Here is a 19564-nt window from a genome sequence, read left to right as displayed (position 1 = left end):
AGAAAATTCTATTATCTGGCCATATGCTTCAAGAAATCACCCAGAAAAAGGGAATTTATTTGTTTGTGTGTGTGTGTGTGTGTGTGTGTGTGTGTGTGTGTGTGTGTGGTGGGCGCGTGTGTGTTTGTTTTCTGAGGCCTGGCTACAGTGTTTTCAGGAAAGGCATAAAAATAGTACTGTCGGTGTCTGCGGGGAGGCACATGCAGTAAATGAGGAAGATGCCAATGAGTGGTCATGACAATTTAAATCAAAGATATCACATTTGTATCATCCAAGAGATGTTTAATATAGATGAAACTAGGACTTTCTATAACCTGCCTAAAAAAATGTTAATGTCAGTGGTGAAAAAAAATCACGAATCAAAATGCAGCAAGGAGAGACAGACAATGATCTTGTGTTGTAATTCAATGATTCTGAGAAGCACAAACCAACAGTGATTGGAAAATACAAAAATTGGACCACTGCTCAGCATATCAGTTCAATGATCTGGAACGACTACTTACCAGCTATGTAACACCACTAGCTGTCTGCAGTCATTGGACTGAGGAATTAAGTGTAACTTCAGGTGCTGACTTGTTTAGGCTGCTGTCAGTGCAATTGAACTACAAGAAACAGTTGCACATTGGAATGAATTACAAGCTATTCAGAACATGTCTGCTACTTGGGATCCACTTACGACAGACACCATAACTAACTCTTAAGCAGGCCTGATAACTCCTCTGAAACTGAAGAGGAAACAGATGATCCAGTACCCGAACTTATTCATAACATGGATACAACTTCCGATTCTGACATCGCTCTTATACAGGTTTACTACTGATTGGTGACTCTCGTACTGCCAATATGGAAGAATGTACACAGACAAATGACAACATCCATGCTACTGAAGAGCCAGTTATCAATTCTGCTTAAGACACAGAAGAGAATGATAACGTTTTACTGTCATATTTTGAGGAAGAACAAGACGATGTGACACTTGTCACCCCACACTGAAGTCACAGCTGCAGTTGTTGTTCTCGTGAGATCTGCTGCCACTTCTGATGTCTTCATGGGATTTCAAGCTGCCACTGGATGTGGCATCTTCAGAAAGTCCCATAATTTTATGACTAACTGTCAGACAAACAACAATTAATGATTTAAAAAAATAATTTAGAGACAAGAACGTGTAATGAATAAGGAATGCTGTAAGCTAAAATGTGTTCTCATTAAAACTTGGTGTGTTAAAGAACATCATATTCAAATGCTTCTTAGGATTATCGACTGTTTTATTACACGATACACTAATTCAGTAGGTACAGTATTGTTCCACAACATATACGTAATTATACAGCTCGAAAAAAAAAGAAAAGATAAGAATTTGACAATATATACATATATTTCCAAAGTTACAAAAAATACCCGATATACTATTGTACAAATATGGTGAAGATATACTTTTCCTTAGAGTTCATGAAAATAGAGCACCTTCTTTTGTTGCTTCCTTTAACAAAAGAAAAAGATAACTGAACAGTTGTGTATTTCTACAAAAATAAATAAATAAATAATAATGTCACTAATTCAAACTTCATTAAACCAAACTGGCTATATTTCAGTGTCTTGAAATTCGGTTAAGAGAGGGTCCACTGTAGTGGGCAATGGTGCCTACTTGGGAGCAGTCACTTATGTTGTACAGTAAACGCAACAAATCTTACTCCATGTCAAACAAGCTTTACTGATCTGCTTGTATTTGGCAACCATACAGGGCACAGAGAACACAATGTATATTTTTGAAGCGGATGATGTGCTGAATATCTCAGCACTGTAAAAATAGTTTTGTTTGAGTCACAATTCGAATTTCTTTCTTTGGTGGTTTCGTGGACTTTGCCAATTTTTTGAGTGCATTTCTAAGAATTTGAAATATTTACTGTTGTGGATGCTGGTTGAGTGAACTTTTGTGAATTAGCAACAGTTAGCATTTGAATTCATTTGTGGTTCGACGAATAGTCAGGACACTATTTACTTGCAGCTGGTGGTTCAGACATGACTTGGATTATCTACAGTCAGAACTTCATTTGCCACTGTTCCGGTGACATTCCAAGTAAAATCGGTCAGGCTAACATTCATTTTCACAGCAACATTAGTAAATGGAACGAAGAGTCATACATATTTTAAATCACAAACTTCTATTAAGTCAGTACTGTTATACAAAACGTACACAGCCTTTGAAAGAATAATTTAACATTTTAACGAGTAAATATACATATATATGTTTGCACAACATGCTGCAAACCTTTGTGTCTGTTTCTGCTATGTATTCCAATTGTCCTGATATCACAAATAAGTATATTACTAAAAAAAAATTTCTGTTTAAAAGATCAAGGGTACTGTTTAAAAAGCAACAACATTTACTTGCAACTCAGTGTTCAGAACATAGAAATTCTGAAGTGTTGTGCATAGTATAGTGGGTGGGCTTACGAGTCAGACTACTGACTTCAATAGTTTCAAGCATATCTGGTACAGTACTTTGCTGTTAATAGCACTTTGGGCTAACAGTGAAGAGTGTTGATGGAATTTGTTACATTAAATTCTCGGCTAAAGTAATTTGTAGTAGCTTGCCACTTCACTGCGACTTATTTGTGCACTTAAAGGAAACTGGGTGCAGCTGATCATTAACAGAAGCGAAAGCACTGGATGCAACCAATCTCCTAGACAATACAGAGCCAAAGACAATAGTTGCACCGCACTGCAGATTGGCCATATTCCAGGTGACAGTGTAATTTATTATTAACAATCTAGCAGTAGTGTAATAAGAGGCCCATTACTGGTGTAACTGCATACAATTGCAATACATCAGATTTCAAATAGAACTTAATTCCTGAATACTCTTTCCATTAAACACCAAGTGCTGAATAAATCACAGTGGATGTTGGAGAGATCAGTAATTTTAAAATCCAACAGCCACTTATCTTGAGCTCTGAGCAGGGAACATAGGTATTTACTGTCACAGGTTAGAAAACCATTGCAAAATGTGATGTTCATTTACCTATAATGCAAGTGCAACTGCTGAACAAGAACAGTAGGAATGGGAGGTTATAGTGGAATTGGTAAGAAGGTTGTGGTTCAACGCAAAAAGTTTTGCAATTCATGTGTCGATTTAACCTACACATGAGATGGTATTTATTATAATCTAAATATTGAAATACACTGTATTTCCAGGTAAAGTCATTTAGGCTAACATTTATTTTCTCAGCAACAAAAATAAATAGAACAAAGAGTCATACATATTTTAAATCACAAACATCTGTTAAGTCTCTGAAAGAACAATTCAATGTTCTTAGCAAATAAATAGATATATACATAGATCTGCACAACTTGCTGCAAAGCTTTATGTATGTTTATGCAATACATTGCAACAGTCCTGATATCACAGATAAGCATATTATTAACATTTATTTCTGTTTAAAAATTTCACATATACTAACAACATTAAGTACAAGAAAATATGAACCCCTTGAATTTGCACAAAAAAAGTGTGCTTAAGATATGTACATGTTGCAAAAGGACCTTAACTGGTTTCAATCTTTACTTTACTTTGAAACCCTTATAGATACACACTTGATATGCAAGAGACAAGATTCCAACTATTATCCTCCATCTCACTTCTGCTGTGCCACAAACCCTGTTGCTTTCTGTTCAACAAATAACAAGAATTTCTCCTCTCCAATATGGTACAAGTTTTCACTGAAATTCAACTATAAGAACAACAAACCATTTTCTTTATTACAGTTGTTGCATAAGAGGGAGGGAATAGGAAATGAAAATGTACCTTATCACTTCTTATCATCAAATAATCAAGCAAAAGCAGAAAACTGAACAAAATTTTTGTAGGAATCTGAGATTTCGACTGCAGATTAAGTCAGATAATTGACATAAAATCATTTGTTGCTATACAACACATATACTAAAGGCTACTGACCAAACCACAAATACTGTTTTACATGGATAAACGTAAAGTAGCAGCATTAATTATTCAATGGTTCACATACTATTAGTATGAACCTTGTATGTAAACATTAGTTTTAGTTTCATACCAACTGTCCAGCGTATCAAAATATCAGTACTGGTGTCACACAGTATGCAGTACTTTGTTTTATTTGCTGAACTATGAAGCTAAGTCAGTAAGTATCTGCACTTCTGCTCCAATTATCTTTAGGCTGCCTCTATGGCTTTTTGTGCTCACCAGCACTACACTGCACCATCGTCTTCACCTGTGGTAGGTTGCAGCATCATTACATCATCTGCTTTGTACTGTTGCAACATAAAGAAGTCTGTGCCGCTCTGTTTGCACTGTAGAAGAACAGCGTTCCGTCCGTTTTTTGTGGTCTGAAGGTGTACCAGCAGTGGCAATTCATAGAAGATTGTCAGCATAAGATGGGGACAATGGTTTGTTTGAAAATGGTTGGATGAGTGTGAAGGACAAAGAAAGAGTGAGTTGTCCAGCTACAGCCACAACTATGTCAATATTGAATCAGCCCATCAAATGACTGCTTATCATGTACCATGTACAGATTAGTTATAGCACACAAAAATCATACATAATGAGCCCAACTTTCACAAAATCGGTGCAAAATATCTTAAAAAAAGCTCTATGAAGAGCACAAGTGTAACTACATGAAAATCTGTCAGCACCATCATGCTAATGAATGTCAAACATTTCTAAAATGAATGGTCCACTTAAAGGTGGTTTAAGTGGCCACCGATTCAGCTCCAGTCAACAGGCAAAAGTAACGGTGCATACATGGCTTATTGTGCAATCAAATACCTTTTTTTTCAGAGGGTATCACAAAGCTTGTGGAATGATGGACTAAGAGCACTGGAAAGCAGGATGATGACTGTTGAAAAATGATGTCAATAAAAATTTTGTACTCTTGTTGTAATCAATTATAAAAATTGATTGTAGATACTCATGACTTACCCTCATAGATATGAATAAAAGAAAACACTACCTACCATAATTTCAAAATTATGTTAACTTCAGACAGCCTCAATCTTATTTAAAGAACATGAGATTCAAAACAAAGGTTAGAAACTACATCAAGAACAACTATCTGCTTTTAGTAGTTTCAGAAACTGAAAAAATTATATAAAAGCTAAGAAAACACAATCGTAGAAAATTTCTTTCGTACATTACTTTCAGGAAGTGATAAAACGGTTCCGTCAATTTGGATGAGAGCAAATGTTTTTTCCATCTAATTTGGTGCCCCCAGGTCATGACAATGAAAAGGGAAAGACCCGGGGTGGGGGGTGATGATGAACTAAAAAAACCACTGTGATCAGGTCCAGTACCATGGGATGCAGTACACACAAACTTAGTTTATGCCTTTTTTCTATTTATTTCCATACCTGTTAGCTCACTGTAAAATACTTCCAACTGGCTGCAGCTCATAATTTGTATTCTGGAATTTGCAATGAAGTAAGACTAGCTCCTCACTGATATGGTGTTTAGAAATGCAGCATCGGTTTAAATAAGAAAAGGATACAAAGGTGGGAAAGAAAATTCAGACTCATCTTTCTCATATTGATAATCACAGCATTAATATTAATCAATTTAGGAAAACCACTGGAAGCTTAACTTGGATTGTCAAATGAGAACTGAAACCTTGTTCCTCCAAAATGAAGACAAGTGCATTAAAGATTGTGCCAAATTGCTTGTACCTGTTTACGATCTACAATCCAATCACCAATCCAATCTGTGCATTAATGTAGTTTCTTTCTGGGAAGTTAACCTATATCATATCAACACATCACAAAATAATGCTTAAATTGGGAAGGATACTTTAATTTCTGCTAGACCTTATTCCTTGGCTTTCAAAACTAAATTTTACCTTTGTTTGAAATTTATGGCTTTAGTTAACCTTCTGACCTTGTTATTTATTTTCTGTGATTAAACTGCTTATCCGTCTTCCTCCATTCCCTTCTAAGATATTTTTTCCATAAAGGTAATCCATTTCAGATATAGGCTATAGTTTTTGTTTTTATTTATTGTAACCCAGTTCTCTCATGATAACTACATAAAATGCAACCTGTATATTATACTGACCAGAGGGAAATTTCAAGAAACAGTTTTCTACTTTCCATGTTTCAAACATGTTATTTGATGTTTAAATATCGTCTAGCACTGTTTCTCATTTTATTCCAAAAGATTATGAATGAAATACAAGTCACACAACAATTGTTGTTCAACTACCAATGCAGTCATATAGTTTTTTATATTCTGACTTACATTTCAATCTGGTATGTGGTAGATATGTTTGTACACACATTTGAGAATGAGCAACACTGCAAACTAACTAGTAGTGCACAATAAAAAACTATTTTAAAAGAACAGACTTGTGGAAATAATGTTCTTCAATTTCATTATTACCAACTGACTACTGTAGATTAATGCTATGTGTTTTTGTTGTTCTTCAAAATAAGATTTTTAATGGCTGGTGAAACACCCTTAACATGTACATTTTAAAGCAAATGGAAAATTACAACATTGCACATCTTGTACAAATTAATTTTTTTTCTGAATGGAAGATAAAAGCAAAGTGACCATAGCAAGAACACCCCCCCCCCCCCCCCCCAGAAATGGTCGTAATTTGCTATGTGACTGAAAATTTTCTTCAAGTCACGAAATGCACAATCAATTCACAAAAGAAAAGGGGAAGTTTCAACACATTTGCAAAATATTCTTTAACTATGCCTGCTGACACTTGAGAAGCACACGTTATAAAAGACCTGCTTGAGCTTCACAACAGGCAGACTTACAAAATTTCTAATGCATGTCATTCTACAGCATCTCTGTTACCTTAATAAGATTTGCATTTCTTCTGCAACTGCTTCACTTTTATGAACTGTCAGTAAGCAATGAGACTTTTTTTCAGCTTTCAATTCTCACCTGCCTATTGCTTATGGATAGCAACAATAAAAGTGCAAGTGTAGAAAACAATCTTGAATTTTAAGCTTTGTTCTCATTTTCTATAGGCCTGTCAAACTTACGTTACTAGTTATAACATTTTCCACAAATTGAAGAGAGATTCAGGCATCAGTTTCATCAGAAACAGGGAAATCAGGTGATAGTGGTGTGTCTGGAGTGGAGGTAGCAGGAGAGCTTTCGGTGGGAGAACTTTCAGCTGGTGATGTGGTGGTGGGAGACTCTGAGGACTCATCTTCAAGTGCCTGCTGCATCTCCCTCTGCCGCTTCAGGCGGCGCTTCACCGCCATCACACCTGCAACAAAAAAAAACCGGAAAGAAGTTAGTGTACAGGAAAAGCAGGAAACATCAATTGATCATATAATAATAATAATAATAATAACAACAACAAATGCGAGTTTTGTAAACCCCGCACCTAACGCATCCCCAAGTAGTGGATATGCGAATGCCCAACAGGTATGCAGAGTAGCTGGGAAATAAAATGCCACCCATGGACCAAAATAACAACCAAAACCCATGCTGCACCTGACTTGGAGCAAGTGGCGGTATGGTTAGCATCCGTTCACCACGAGGTGCGGCTGTAAACATGCTCGAAGAACTCACAATCCCTGGTTCTACACCACTAGCAAACGCTAAAAAATTGATGACAGGCAAACATGACTCTTACAAGTAAAGACAGAATTACCTCAGGTGGACAATCCGCCCACACTGATGTGACAATCAAGCGTTTGGATTCTGAAGAGCTTGCAGTGCTCTGGTAAACTTCCATGAAAACCACACACTTATATTGGCACTTTCAACATTCAGGCACTCAATCGAGCAAGAAAACTACACAATCTCACAACAGAACTTATGAAAAATAAAATCACAAATTCTCTTCTTTCGAGAAAGACGCTTCACAGATTCAGGAACAATAGTCTACAATAATCACAAAATCTTAAAAAATGGAACAAACAAGAAAATTGGCAAAGGAGTGGCACTATTTGGCTCATCGTAAACAAAAAATTTTAGATTCAGTATGAGATATGAAACCAATCAGCAACTGACTTATGACTTTAAGAATCAAACATACAAATGGAAATTACACTTTTATTTAAGTATGTGCACCAATTAAAGGGGACAGTAAAAAAGAGTTCCAATACAAAGTGAAAGATTCTGGGAAGAACTTTAAACAGAGAGGGCGAACAACCTACAGAAGATTAGGAGAAATTTCAAACTAAAATCAGCCAAACAACAAAAGAGCTGATCCTTCTTCACATAAACCGAAACACCCTTGCAGGACTGAAGAATGTGAGAACGCACTAGAAGAAAGAAAAAAAAAAGGCATTTCAAAATTACAATTGCAACAAATTAGAAGAAACATAGAAGAAATTCCTCAAAGTTAGCAAACAAACATCTAAGATTGTAGGACAACATAAATGAAAATATGTCACTGACCTACTGCAGTCAATTTAAGACAACTTCAAAACTTACAACACATGCCATTTCTACAAGACCTTTGTAAACCAAATCAAAGAAAGCAGAACCTCTGCTATCAGAAACAAGGTGATAAATTAGCCTTGACAAATAAATAAAAACTGCCAGGAACAAGCCACATTTTTCACAGCTTTTAAACTGTCCAGAATCCAAAGAGAGATTCCCAAAATTACATCCAGGTGTCACAACAGAAAGTTCATCCCCACCAACATAATGAAGTTTACTCACACTTCAAGAAACTACGGGTGGGGGGGACAGAGAACATCAGGGGAGGACAGAAATGTGGCTGAACTCATGAAATATTTAGGATCAAACTCACTCAAAGAAAATACACAAATATTCAAAAACATTTGTCAAAAACCGAAAAAATTCTCTATGGTTGGAAGATTACTCTAATCCATCCACTACATAAAAAAGGCCACAAATCAAATATAAACAACTATAGAGGAATCCCACCTACAAAATCTTATCAAGTTGTCTTGACTTATCGGATTTAATAGAGCATAAAAGCAATTAGAACCAAGATTAGCAGAATACCAAGCAGGCTTCAGACCTAACAGATCATACCCAGAACAAATTTTTAATCTCAAAACTATACTCAAAATGCGAGCCCCTCAGACAAAAACCTCCAGTATGCACATTTGTGGATTTTGAAAGGGCCTACGCCGACTTGACAAACAGGCCTCCACTATTTCAAATTTTACACGAGGAGGGACTGGGTCCCAAAACCTGAGACTTCATAAAGCAAACCCTAACTGGAACAAAATCTAAAGTAAAATTTATGTGGAAATTTCAGAACCTTTTGACAACAAAACAGTAGTGACAAAATGAGATGGACTCTCTCTCCTTTTCTGTTCAATGTTGTCCTAGGAAATAATATGGAAGAATGGGAGAAAGAACCTATGAAACTTGGGTTTTGGGAGACAATCCTACTGGGCTTTCCCAAAAAAAGACCTCTACATACCATACCTCGCATTTGTGGACGATACTCAAGGAGGGTGAAAACACAGCGGTCAAACAGCTCGAGATACTTAAAGATTGTGCATAAAAAGCAAGGTTACAAATCTCATTCTTACATTCAAATACAGAAGTCGTGAGCGTGATAAAGGTAAAATTAACTGGTTCCCATAATTAAATACACTGGAGAATTCATCAAACTGACAGGCCTCGAAAAATCTCCCAGCAAAATTACGTCAAAAAGTCAAAAAAGCATCAAGGTTAGGCTAAAACTTCTACAACAAAAAAATCCATGTGAAGACAAAAAATACTTGGCTCTACAATACAATTACAAACACGAACTTTAAGAGATCAAAAAAGGAGACAGAATGATCATTAGGAAAATTTTAGGATCAAGACATACTTAAGATGGTTATGGGCTACAACCACTCCAAACAACAGTAAAGTGTTCAGACATCAAAACTGGTATTAAGAAAATGCAAATGTAACTCTTTGGTCATCCAAACAGACTACCAGAAAAGTGACTGAAAAAAAGGATAACAGACATAGTAACATCACACAAGATCTCACCACCTCGACTCAACAAAATTCGAAAGGACCCAAAAGATGCATATGTAAGACAAACCAACATTTTAGAAAGAGACACCTTCAGACATGAAGTAGGCAGATGGGAAGTTAATTAGAGCATCCAAAACACATACACTATAGACCAAAGTGATTGGAAGAACGTGAACAAGCCTTCTCGTAAAAAAATGAAAGCCTACTGGAACAACAATAAGAACCTAAAGAATAGTTGACAGTTTTTTTTACATCTTCCATTTATTGATAGCATTTGGCAATAATAATAATAATAATAATAATAATAATAATAATAATAATAGTAACAATCTTTATCTGTTAACAGTAATTTCAAATTCTTGGACATTATTATTTTTTTATAATTTGCTTATACTGTGTTGCAGGCAGGCATGATCAAAAGACTGTTTTACACTCACTCTCTCTCTCTCTCTCTCTCTCTCTCTCTCTCTCTCTCTCTCTACCTCGAGCCAGACTGTAGTGTGGCCAGAGTGGGCGGGGACAGCAGTCACTTGCGGTGTACGGTGTGCTTGCTTGCTTGCTTGCTTGTGTGTGTGTGTGTGTGTTGTGTGTGTGTGTGTGTGTGTGTGTGTGTGTGTGTGTGTGTGTGTGTGTTCCTCTTTTCTGAAGAGGCTTCGGCCAAGAGCTAATATGTAACAGTCGTTTCATTATGCCTGTCTGCAACTCAATGTGTCATCCTATGTTGAGAACCAATCTGTCGTTTTCATAATATTACAAAAAAAGATAGATTGCTACTCTCTATATAGTGGAGAGTTGAGTCACACACAGGCACAATACAAAGACAGTTATACATTTAAATTTTCAGCCAAAAGGAACACACATCACACAAGCACAACTCACACATGACCACTGACACTGAGGCCAGACTGCAACTGTGCCCGATGGGAACAGCAATATGGTGTGAGCAATGCGGGTAAGAAGGTGACATGGTGGTGAGGAGGGAGAGGGACAGCAGCTGGTGGTGGGGAGGGTGTAGTGCTGTGTGTGGGAGCTGCAGGGCTGTAATGGTGAGATGGTAGGGAAGGCAAGTGGAGTCACATGTAGTCTGAAGGTGTGTGTGTGTGTGTGTGTGTGTGTGTGTGTGTGTGTGTGTGTGTGTGTGTGTAGTGGGGGGGAGCAGAAAACAACAGAAGTAAAAAAGAGGGAAAATGCTTGTGGGTGTGTTGGTAAAATAGAAAACTGCATAGCACTGGAGTGGAAGCAGGGACGGGGATAAGTGTGTGGAGGACAGGGCTAGTGAAGGTTGAGGTCAGGAGGGCTACGAGAATTTAGGATATATAGCATGCAGGTTTCCCACTTTCACAGTCCAGAAAGGCTGATGTTTGTAGGAAAGGTCCAGATACCACAGACTGAAGCAGTCACTGAAGGGTAGCACACTGTGTTGGGCAGCAAGTTCAGCAATTCGACGATCCACCTGTCTCTTGTCCACAGTTTGGTGGTGGTCATTAATGCAAACAGACGGGTTTTTATTTATATATACGAAGACAGTAACTTGCTCTCTGTTGATGACCGTGCAGCTTTCCCATGGAATAATGATGACTAACTGAAAACATCAGCTGCCGACAGGTGTTGAAGGGATAAGTCCCTGCAGTCGCGCTAATCATCTGTGTCCTCGGTGGCTCAGATGGATAGAGCGTCTGCCGTGTAAGCAGGAGATCCCGGGTTCGAGTCCCGGTCGGGGCACACATTTTCAGCTGTCCACATCGAGGTATATCAACAACACCTGTCGGCAGCTGAGGTTTTTAGTTAGTCATCATTATTCCAGGGTTTTTATTTGTCAGAATCACATAGAAAGCAGCACAGTGGTTGCTGTTTAGTTTGTAGAGGTAGGCTTTTAGAGGTAGGCCTGCCTTTAATGGGGTAGGAGATGCCTGTAAATGGACTGTAGTAGTTGCTGGTGGGAGGAGTAGGGATACTGTCAGTGGTAGCCTGGTGTGATGTGGATGGAGCCATCCCTGAGATGGATGTCAGCATTGAGGAAGGTGGCTTGTTGGGTTGAGGAGGATCAGGTGAAGTGAACGAGGAGAAGGTACTGAGGTTCTGGAGGAATGTGGATAGGGCGTCCTCACCCTCAATCTGGATCATGATGATGTCATCAATGAATCTGACCCAGATGAGAGGTATGGGATTTTGGGTGGTTAGAAAGGATTGCTTTAAATGGCCCATGAGTATATTCGCACAGGATGATGTTATGCGGGTGCCCATTGTCATACACCGGGTTGGTTTGTAGGTGATGCCTTCAAAGGAGCAGTAACTGTGGCTGAGCATGGTCATGGCGACTGAGGAGGAGGTTGAAGGTCCAGTGTTTGTCAGGTGTTGGGAAAGGTGGTGTTCAATAGTGACAAGGTCATAGGCAACAGGGATGTTACTGTACAGGGAGGCGGCATTGACAGTGACGAGCAAGGCACCGTGTAGTAAAGGAAAAGCTACTGAGGGGAGTCGCTCGAGGAAACAGATGATGTCTTTTACTGGTAATAGGCTGAAGGGGCTGATCTATGACAGCAGATATTCTCTTAGTGGGGCACAGTAACTGGGCCCAATAGGGTGTCCTGTGTGGATGGGTTTATGGAATTTAGGAAGCATGTAGAATGTAGAAGTGTGGAGGATGGAATTAATGATTTTGCGAGTGACTGGAGTTACTGCTGGATTTCAGGAATGGGTTTGCTGTAGCAGGGTTTGTAGGTAGACATATCTGACAACTGGAGACCCTCAAGGTAATCCTGTCTCCCAACCCCTTGCCTCACAGCTCGTATCCCTGTAATAAACCTAGATGCAATACCTGTCCCATACATCCTTCTCCCACCACCACCACCACCACCACCACCACCACCTACGCCAGTCCTGTCACCTATCTCCTATCCCACCAGTAGCAGTGCTATCTGTAAAAGCCATCATGTGATCTACAAACTGTGCTGCAACCACCATGCTGCTTTCTACATGGGCACGACAACTAACAAGCTGTTTGTCCGAACAAGTGGCTCCTGTCAAACTGTGGACAAGAGACAGCTGGAGCACCCAGATGCTGCACATGCTGCTCAACATAATGTACTTCACTTCAATGACTGCTTCACACCTGCACCATCTGGGTCCTCCTTACCGACATCAGCACTTCTGAACTGTGCAGGTTGAACTCCCTACAACATATCTTTCATTCTCACAATCCCCTTCGCCTCAACCTTCCACCCACTTCCCTCCTCCCACTCTAGCATTATCCATGATTCCTACTCCACCAACACACCTACTAATCATTTCCCCTCCTCTATGTCTTCGCCTCTCCCCTTCCCCCCAGCACAGCCAATCAATTCTGTACCTACCAGTCCTATCTTGCCCCACCACACACCTACCTACTCTTCACACTAGCATTTCAACTTCCCCCACCCTTAGCCTCCTACACCTCACCCTCCCCACCCAAATTTTGTGTTATAGGATTAAATCAATCAAATAATACGTCACAATTGTGTGCCCAGGCTCAATGAAGATTATTTATTGTTCATTATATAATTTGTCCTGCTGGAGAGTGAAGGATAGAGAGATGTCTTCAATTGTCATTTATGCTTTCAAACCATACCTGGGTAAGGAGACGATGCACACACTGCCACAAAGTGGGTAGCAAGGCGTCCAGCAAGAACCGAAGAATCGATACAAATATTACCCTGACAGATGAGGTGCAGAATGACCAGAAGACTATGGAGTTAGGCTTATATCTGGCATGAAAGGAGGAGATGCAGTACTAACAGCATTCCTTCTTACTGTGTTTAACTGGATAGTTAGCCTTTGCACAAAGCTGCATAAAGGTGAGGAGGATTGTCTGCGAATCAATGATCCTCCGAAAACCTCAAACCACACACACACACACACACACACACACACACACACACACACACACACACACACACGTCAATGATCCTGGATAGCTGTTAGAATACCTTCACTCTACTATGGCGTCTGTCAGCAGCTGAGGGGATCTGTATGAAGGGGAATACTAGTTCCCACAGCACAGGTGATCATGTCAGAGATGCCTCCCAGTCTCATTGATGAAATATGACACCGAGGAAGTGATATGACAGAAGAGGTACATAACTGCCAGTTGGCTCTTCTAAGAGCCCGACATGATAAATGGTCCTCTAGCCAGTGACAAGGAAGGGACAGGAACATCGGAAAGTGGTTACTGTCACAAAGATTAGCGTGCAGCACTAACTAGTGAAGTGGCGAGACTGGAGGAAGAGAATGTAAGGTCAATAGCCAAAAATGTATCCCCATGAGTGGCACTGACTTTGGTAGGAATCTCTTAATTGAGGAGACACACATCACGATCAACTAGAAGCTGGTCCATCAGAAGGCCCCCACTAGACGACTTGGCAATACCTTATAGAGAGGGGAATCTGTTGAGAGGCCAGACAAACGTGTGGTTCCTGAAGTGGGGCAGCAGCCTTCTCAGTAGTTTCAGGGGCAACAGTCTGGATGATTGACTGATCTGGCCTTGTAACACTAACCAAAACGGTCTTGCTGTGCTGGTACTGCGAACGGCTGAAAGCAAGGGGAAACTAAGGCCGTAATTTTTCCCGAGGGCATGCAGCTTTACTGTGTGATTAAATGATGATGGCGTCCTCTTGGGTAAAATATTCTGGAGGTAAAATAGTCCCCCATTCGGATCTCCGGGTGGGGACTACTCAAGAGGATGTCATTATCAGGAGAAAGAAAACTGGCGTTCTACGGATCGGAGCGTGGAATGTCAGATCCCTTAATCGGGCAGGTAGGTTAGAAAATTTAAAAAGGGAAATGGATAGGTTAATGTTAGATATAGTGGGAATTAGTGAAGTTCGGTGGCAGGAGGAACGAGACTTCTGGTCAGGTGACTACAGGGTTATAAACACAAAATCAAAGATGGGTAATGCAGGAGTAGCTTTAATAATGAATAGGAAAATAGGAATAAGGGTAAGCTACTACAAACAGCATAGTGAACGCATTATTGTGGCAAAGGTAGATACGAAGCCAACAGCTACTACAGTAGTACAAGTTTATATGCCAACTAGCTTTACAGATGACGAAGAAATTGAAGAAATGTATGATCAAATAAAAGAAATTATTCAGATAGTGAAGGGAGATGAAAATTTAATAGTCATGGGTGACTGGAATTCGGTAGTAGGGAAAGGGAGAGAAGGAAACGTAGTAGGTGAATATGGACTGGGGCAAAGAAATGAAAGAGGAAGCCTCCTGGTAGAATTTTGCACACAGCACAACTTAATCATAGCTAACACTTGGTTCAAGAATCATAAAGAAAGGTTGTATACATGGAAGAATCCTGGAGATACTAAAAGGTATCAGATAGATTATATAATGGTAAGACAGAGATTTAGGAACCAGGTTTTAAATTGTAAGACATTTCCAGGGGCATATGTAGACTGACCACAATCTATTGGTTATCCTGTAGATTAAAACTCAAGAAACTGCAAAAAGGTGGGAATTTAAGGAGATGGGACCTGGATAAACTAAAAGAACCAGAGGTTGTACAGAGTTTCAGGGAGAGCATAAGGGAGCAATTGACAGGAATGGGGGAAAGAAATACAGTAGAAGAAGAATGGGTAGCTTTGAGGGATGAAGTAGTGTAGGCTGCAGAGGATCAAGTAGGTAAAAACACGAGGGCTAGTAGAAATCCTTGGGTGACAGAAGAAATACTGAATTTAATTGATGAAAGGAGAAAATATAAAAATGCAGTAAATGAAGCAGGCAAAAAGGAATACAAACGTCTCAAAAATGAGATCGACAGGAAGTGCAAAATGACTAAGCAGGGATGGCTAGAGAACAAATGTAAGGATGTAGAGGCTTATCTCACTAGGGTAAGATAGATACTGCCTACAGGACAATTAAAGAGACCTTTGGAGATAAGAGAATCACTTGTATGAACATCAAGAGCTCAGATGGAAACCCAGTTCTAAGCAAAGAAGATAAAGCAGAAAGGTGGAAGGAGTATATAGAGGGTCTATACAAGGGCGATGTACTTGAGGACAATATTATGGAATTGGAAGAGGATGTAGATGAAGATGAAATGGGACATACGATACTGCGTGTAGAGTTTGACAGAGCACTGAAAGACTTGAGTCGAAACAAGGCCCCGGAGTAGACAACATTCCATTGGAAATACTGACGGCCTCGGGAGAGCCAGTCCTTACAAAACTCTACCATCTGGTGAGCAAGGTGTATGAAACAGGCGAAATACCCTCATACTTCAAGAAGAATATAATAATTCCAATCCCAAAGAAAGCAGGTGTTGACAGATGTGAAAATTACCGAATTATCAGTTTAGTAAGTCACAGCTGCAAAATACTAACACGAATTCTTTACAGACGAATGGAAAAACTAGTAGAAGCCGACCTGGGGGAAGATCAGTTTGGCTTCCGTAGAAATGTTGGAACACGTGAGGCAATACTGACCCTACGACTTATCTTAGAAGAAAGATTAAGGAAAGGCAAACCTACGTTTCTAGCATTTGTAGACTTAGAGAAAGCTTTTGACAGTGTTGACTGGAATACTCTCCTTCAAATTCTGAAGGTGGCAGGGGTAAAATACAGGGCGTGAAAGGCTATTTACAATTTGTACAGAAATCAGATGGCAGTTACAAGAATCGAAGGACATGAAAAGGAAGCAGTGGTTGGGAAGGGAGTGAGACAGGGTTGTAGCCCATCCCCAATGTTATTCAATCTGTATATTGAGCAAGCAGTAAAGGAAACAAAAGAAAAATTTGGAGTAGGTATTAAAATCCATGGAGAAGAAATAAAAACTTTGAGGTTCGCCGATGACATCATAATTCTATCAGAGACAGCAAAGGACTTGGAAGAGCAGTTGAACGGAATGGATAGTGTCTTGAAAGGAGGATATAAAATGAACATCAACAAAAGCAAAACGAGGATAATGGAATGTAGTCGAATTAAGTCGCGTGATGTTGAAGGAATCTGATTAGGAAATGTGGCACTTAAAGTAGTAAAGAAGTTTTGCTATTTGGGGAGCAAAATAACTGATATGGTCGAAGTAGAGAGGATATAAAATGTAGACTGGCAATTGCGTTTCTGAAGAAAAGAAATTTGTTATCATCGAGTATTGATGTAATCGTCAGGAAGTCGTTTCTGAAAGTCTTTGTATGGAGTGTAGCCATGTATGGAAGTGAATCATGGACGATAAATAGTTTGGACAAGAAGAGAATAGAAGCTTTCGAAATGTGGTGCTACAGAAGAATGCTGAAAATTAGATGGGTAGATCGCATAACTAATGAGGAAGTGTTGAATAGGATTGGGGAGAAGAGAAGTTTGTGGCACAACTTGACTAGAAGAAGGGATCGGTTGGTAGGACATGTTCTGAGGCATCAAGGGATCACCAATTTAGTATTGGAGGCCACCGTGGAGGGTAAAAATCGTAGAGGGAGACCAAGAGATGAATACAGTAAGCAGATTCAGAAGGACGTAGGTTGCAGTAGGTACTGGGAGATGAAGAACCTTGCACAGGATAGAGTAGCATCGAGAGCTGCATCAAACCAGTCTCAGGACTGAAAACCACAACAACAACAATTATGTCAACTATCGTTCCACTGGATCAGCACACTGAAGTGACCTGGTTAGGTGTGAAGGGGCCTGGAGGACAGGTCTATGATCACTGTTTGTGGGTGTGGAACAACAACAATGAACACATTTTCAGAATCTAACGGCATGAGGGGTCAGGAGCTTCCAGCATCACTGCAGGAGCTTACTACTAAGATTTCTTCTTTTTTCTTTAACAAATTTTGGTGGTCAAAATTCCTGTGAGGGCTTACTCGCTACGTATAGGAATGTGGAAAGAGTGAACATGCCCTGACAATTAAGCTTATTTGTGCAAACATATCGTGTGTAAGTTGAGAGAGTAAATATGTCAGGTACTGCTGATGACTTGGTCACAGCAGTGGCAAAGATTGATATCACTGTGACTGGAAGCAAATGATAATATTTTTTCCAAGCTTCAAAATAAGAGAGATGATCTACCGCTTTCAGTTCCCGGATTTTATGTTCGTCGAATAGGTTAACACACTTCAGGGTTAGGGAGGGTGGTTGTTTCCAATGTCAGCAGGTGGTTTGTAGAACACATGGAGAATTTTCGTGAAGTGGCCAGCCACATTCTCCACGCATCAGGTTGTATTTAAATACGGAAGACATAGGCCCAAAGTGCTTACTTTTAAAAAATCGTGTCACATTGCAGCAGTAACAAGAGTTTGACCTCTTCTAGAAGCAGATTCCCCTGTAAAGTGAAGAGATATGCACCAATGTCTACCTCGTTGTCTGGTGGCTCTCAATGTACAAAGTGGATTCCTCAAATCTGCAAATGTTTGCCGAGTTCTTCATCTGTCTGCAGCATCAGTTCCCGATGAAAAATTAATCTTTGTACTGTGTTGAGGTTCTTGTGGTTGTGTGATGGTAGCAGGTACACCACCAAGTTGTTTACAAGACATTAATGCCTAAGACTGAGGTGGATTTGGCACCTTAATTAAGATTGAACCACTTTGCTATTTGATAAGAAAATGGAGATCACCAAAAACACTTCAATAGACGATTGGTTTAGTAGAGAGAGAAGACCTTCCATCTGTTTGGGTGCAAATCAGCAACTGAGGGAATAACTGTCTGCAAATCCCTCGAATTTGTGTTCCCCTCCTGACATAGCCAAGGAGGAAACAATCTAAAGGTAGTAACAATCAGCACTAAACTGTTGTCCATACTGGAAAAATTGCTGAAGCCTCACAGCTGCCGGTTGTCCTGTGATGCCACATATCCACCACGATGGCACCCTACTTTGAACGTGTGTTGTTCTCCATGTTTGCCACCTGCCAAAGTAAAGGCCACTTGGCACGATAGCCAGTGCCCCGGGGTCCAGGCGCTGTCAAACGGACGGGCACCTATTTCTCATTAAGCGCAGGGAGATGACAGCTCGAGCCTCGACAGTGTGACCCCTGCGTGGTCTGGGGGGTCACCAATGCACAGCTACCTGACGACCTCCACACTGACTGGCTATCACGTTAGATAGTGGGCAATCTTCCCCACGTGTCTCGCACAATCTGTAAAAAATGTGAAAAGGTGAATATCAAACCGAGATCTGGGGACTGAATGGAAGATAACCAAAATATGTGTTGTAAAATGAAGGAACAAAGTGGAAGGAGCCAGAATCGACATCCTAAGAGTGAGCTACATTGTCAACAGGAAATCTGTCAGAGAAAGTCAGAGAAAATATATAACGAGAGAGAAAAATAACAGCACAGAAAAAGATGAAGCAATGCCATGGCTCTGGACCCCTTGCTCCCACGCACCTACTCCAAAAGAGTTCCGACTCCCGTGAGGGCTTCTCTCGTGATTCCCACTTCTTCGTAGAAACAGCACTGCCATTTTGCTCTTCATAGCTGGCACTGCCAGAGAGTTTTCGTACAGATGGTACAGAATGCACTCAGCCTTATGAGGCCAATTGAGGAGCCACTCGACTGATTAGTAGCAGTTCCAAGGTCATGAAACCCTACAATGACCAGGAGAGCAGCATGCTAACCACATACCTCACTGTACTGCTGCTGGA

General features: G+C 40.0%; 1 protein-coding gene and 1 non-coding gene across 3 annotated transcripts in view; one reads left to right on the top strand and one right to left on the bottom strand.

Moving 5' to 3' along the window:
• Positions 1-3111: 3111 nt before the first annotated feature.
• The window catches only part of LOC126293489 (uncharacterized), a 48435-nt gene continuing 31982 nt past the window's right edge, over positions 3112-19564 (bottom strand). For both annotated transcript variants that reach the window (XM_049986743.1, XM_049986744.1), the window contains one exon: positions 3112-7253. In XM_049986743.1, coding sequence (XP_049842700.1) covers positions 7063-7253 — 191 coding nt within the window. In that variant the 3' untranslated portion in view covers positions 3112-7062. The remainder of the gene's footprint in view (positions 7254-19564) is intronic.
• Trnat-ugu (transfer RNA threonine (anticodon UGU)) lies at positions 11598-11671 on the top strand. The gene has a single exon. It is a non-coding gene; the product is annotated as a tRNA-Thr (tRNA).

The sequence above is a fragment of the Schistocerca gregaria genome, chromosome 10, assembly GCF_023897955.1.
Source record: "Schistocerca gregaria isolate iqSchGreg1 chromosome 10, iqSchGreg1.2, whole genome shotgun sequence".
NCBI classification, from domain to species: Eukaryota; Metazoa; Arthropoda; class Insecta; order Orthoptera; family Acrididae; genus Schistocerca; species Schistocerca gregaria.
This window is presented reverse-complemented; position numbering and strand designations above follow the sequence as displayed.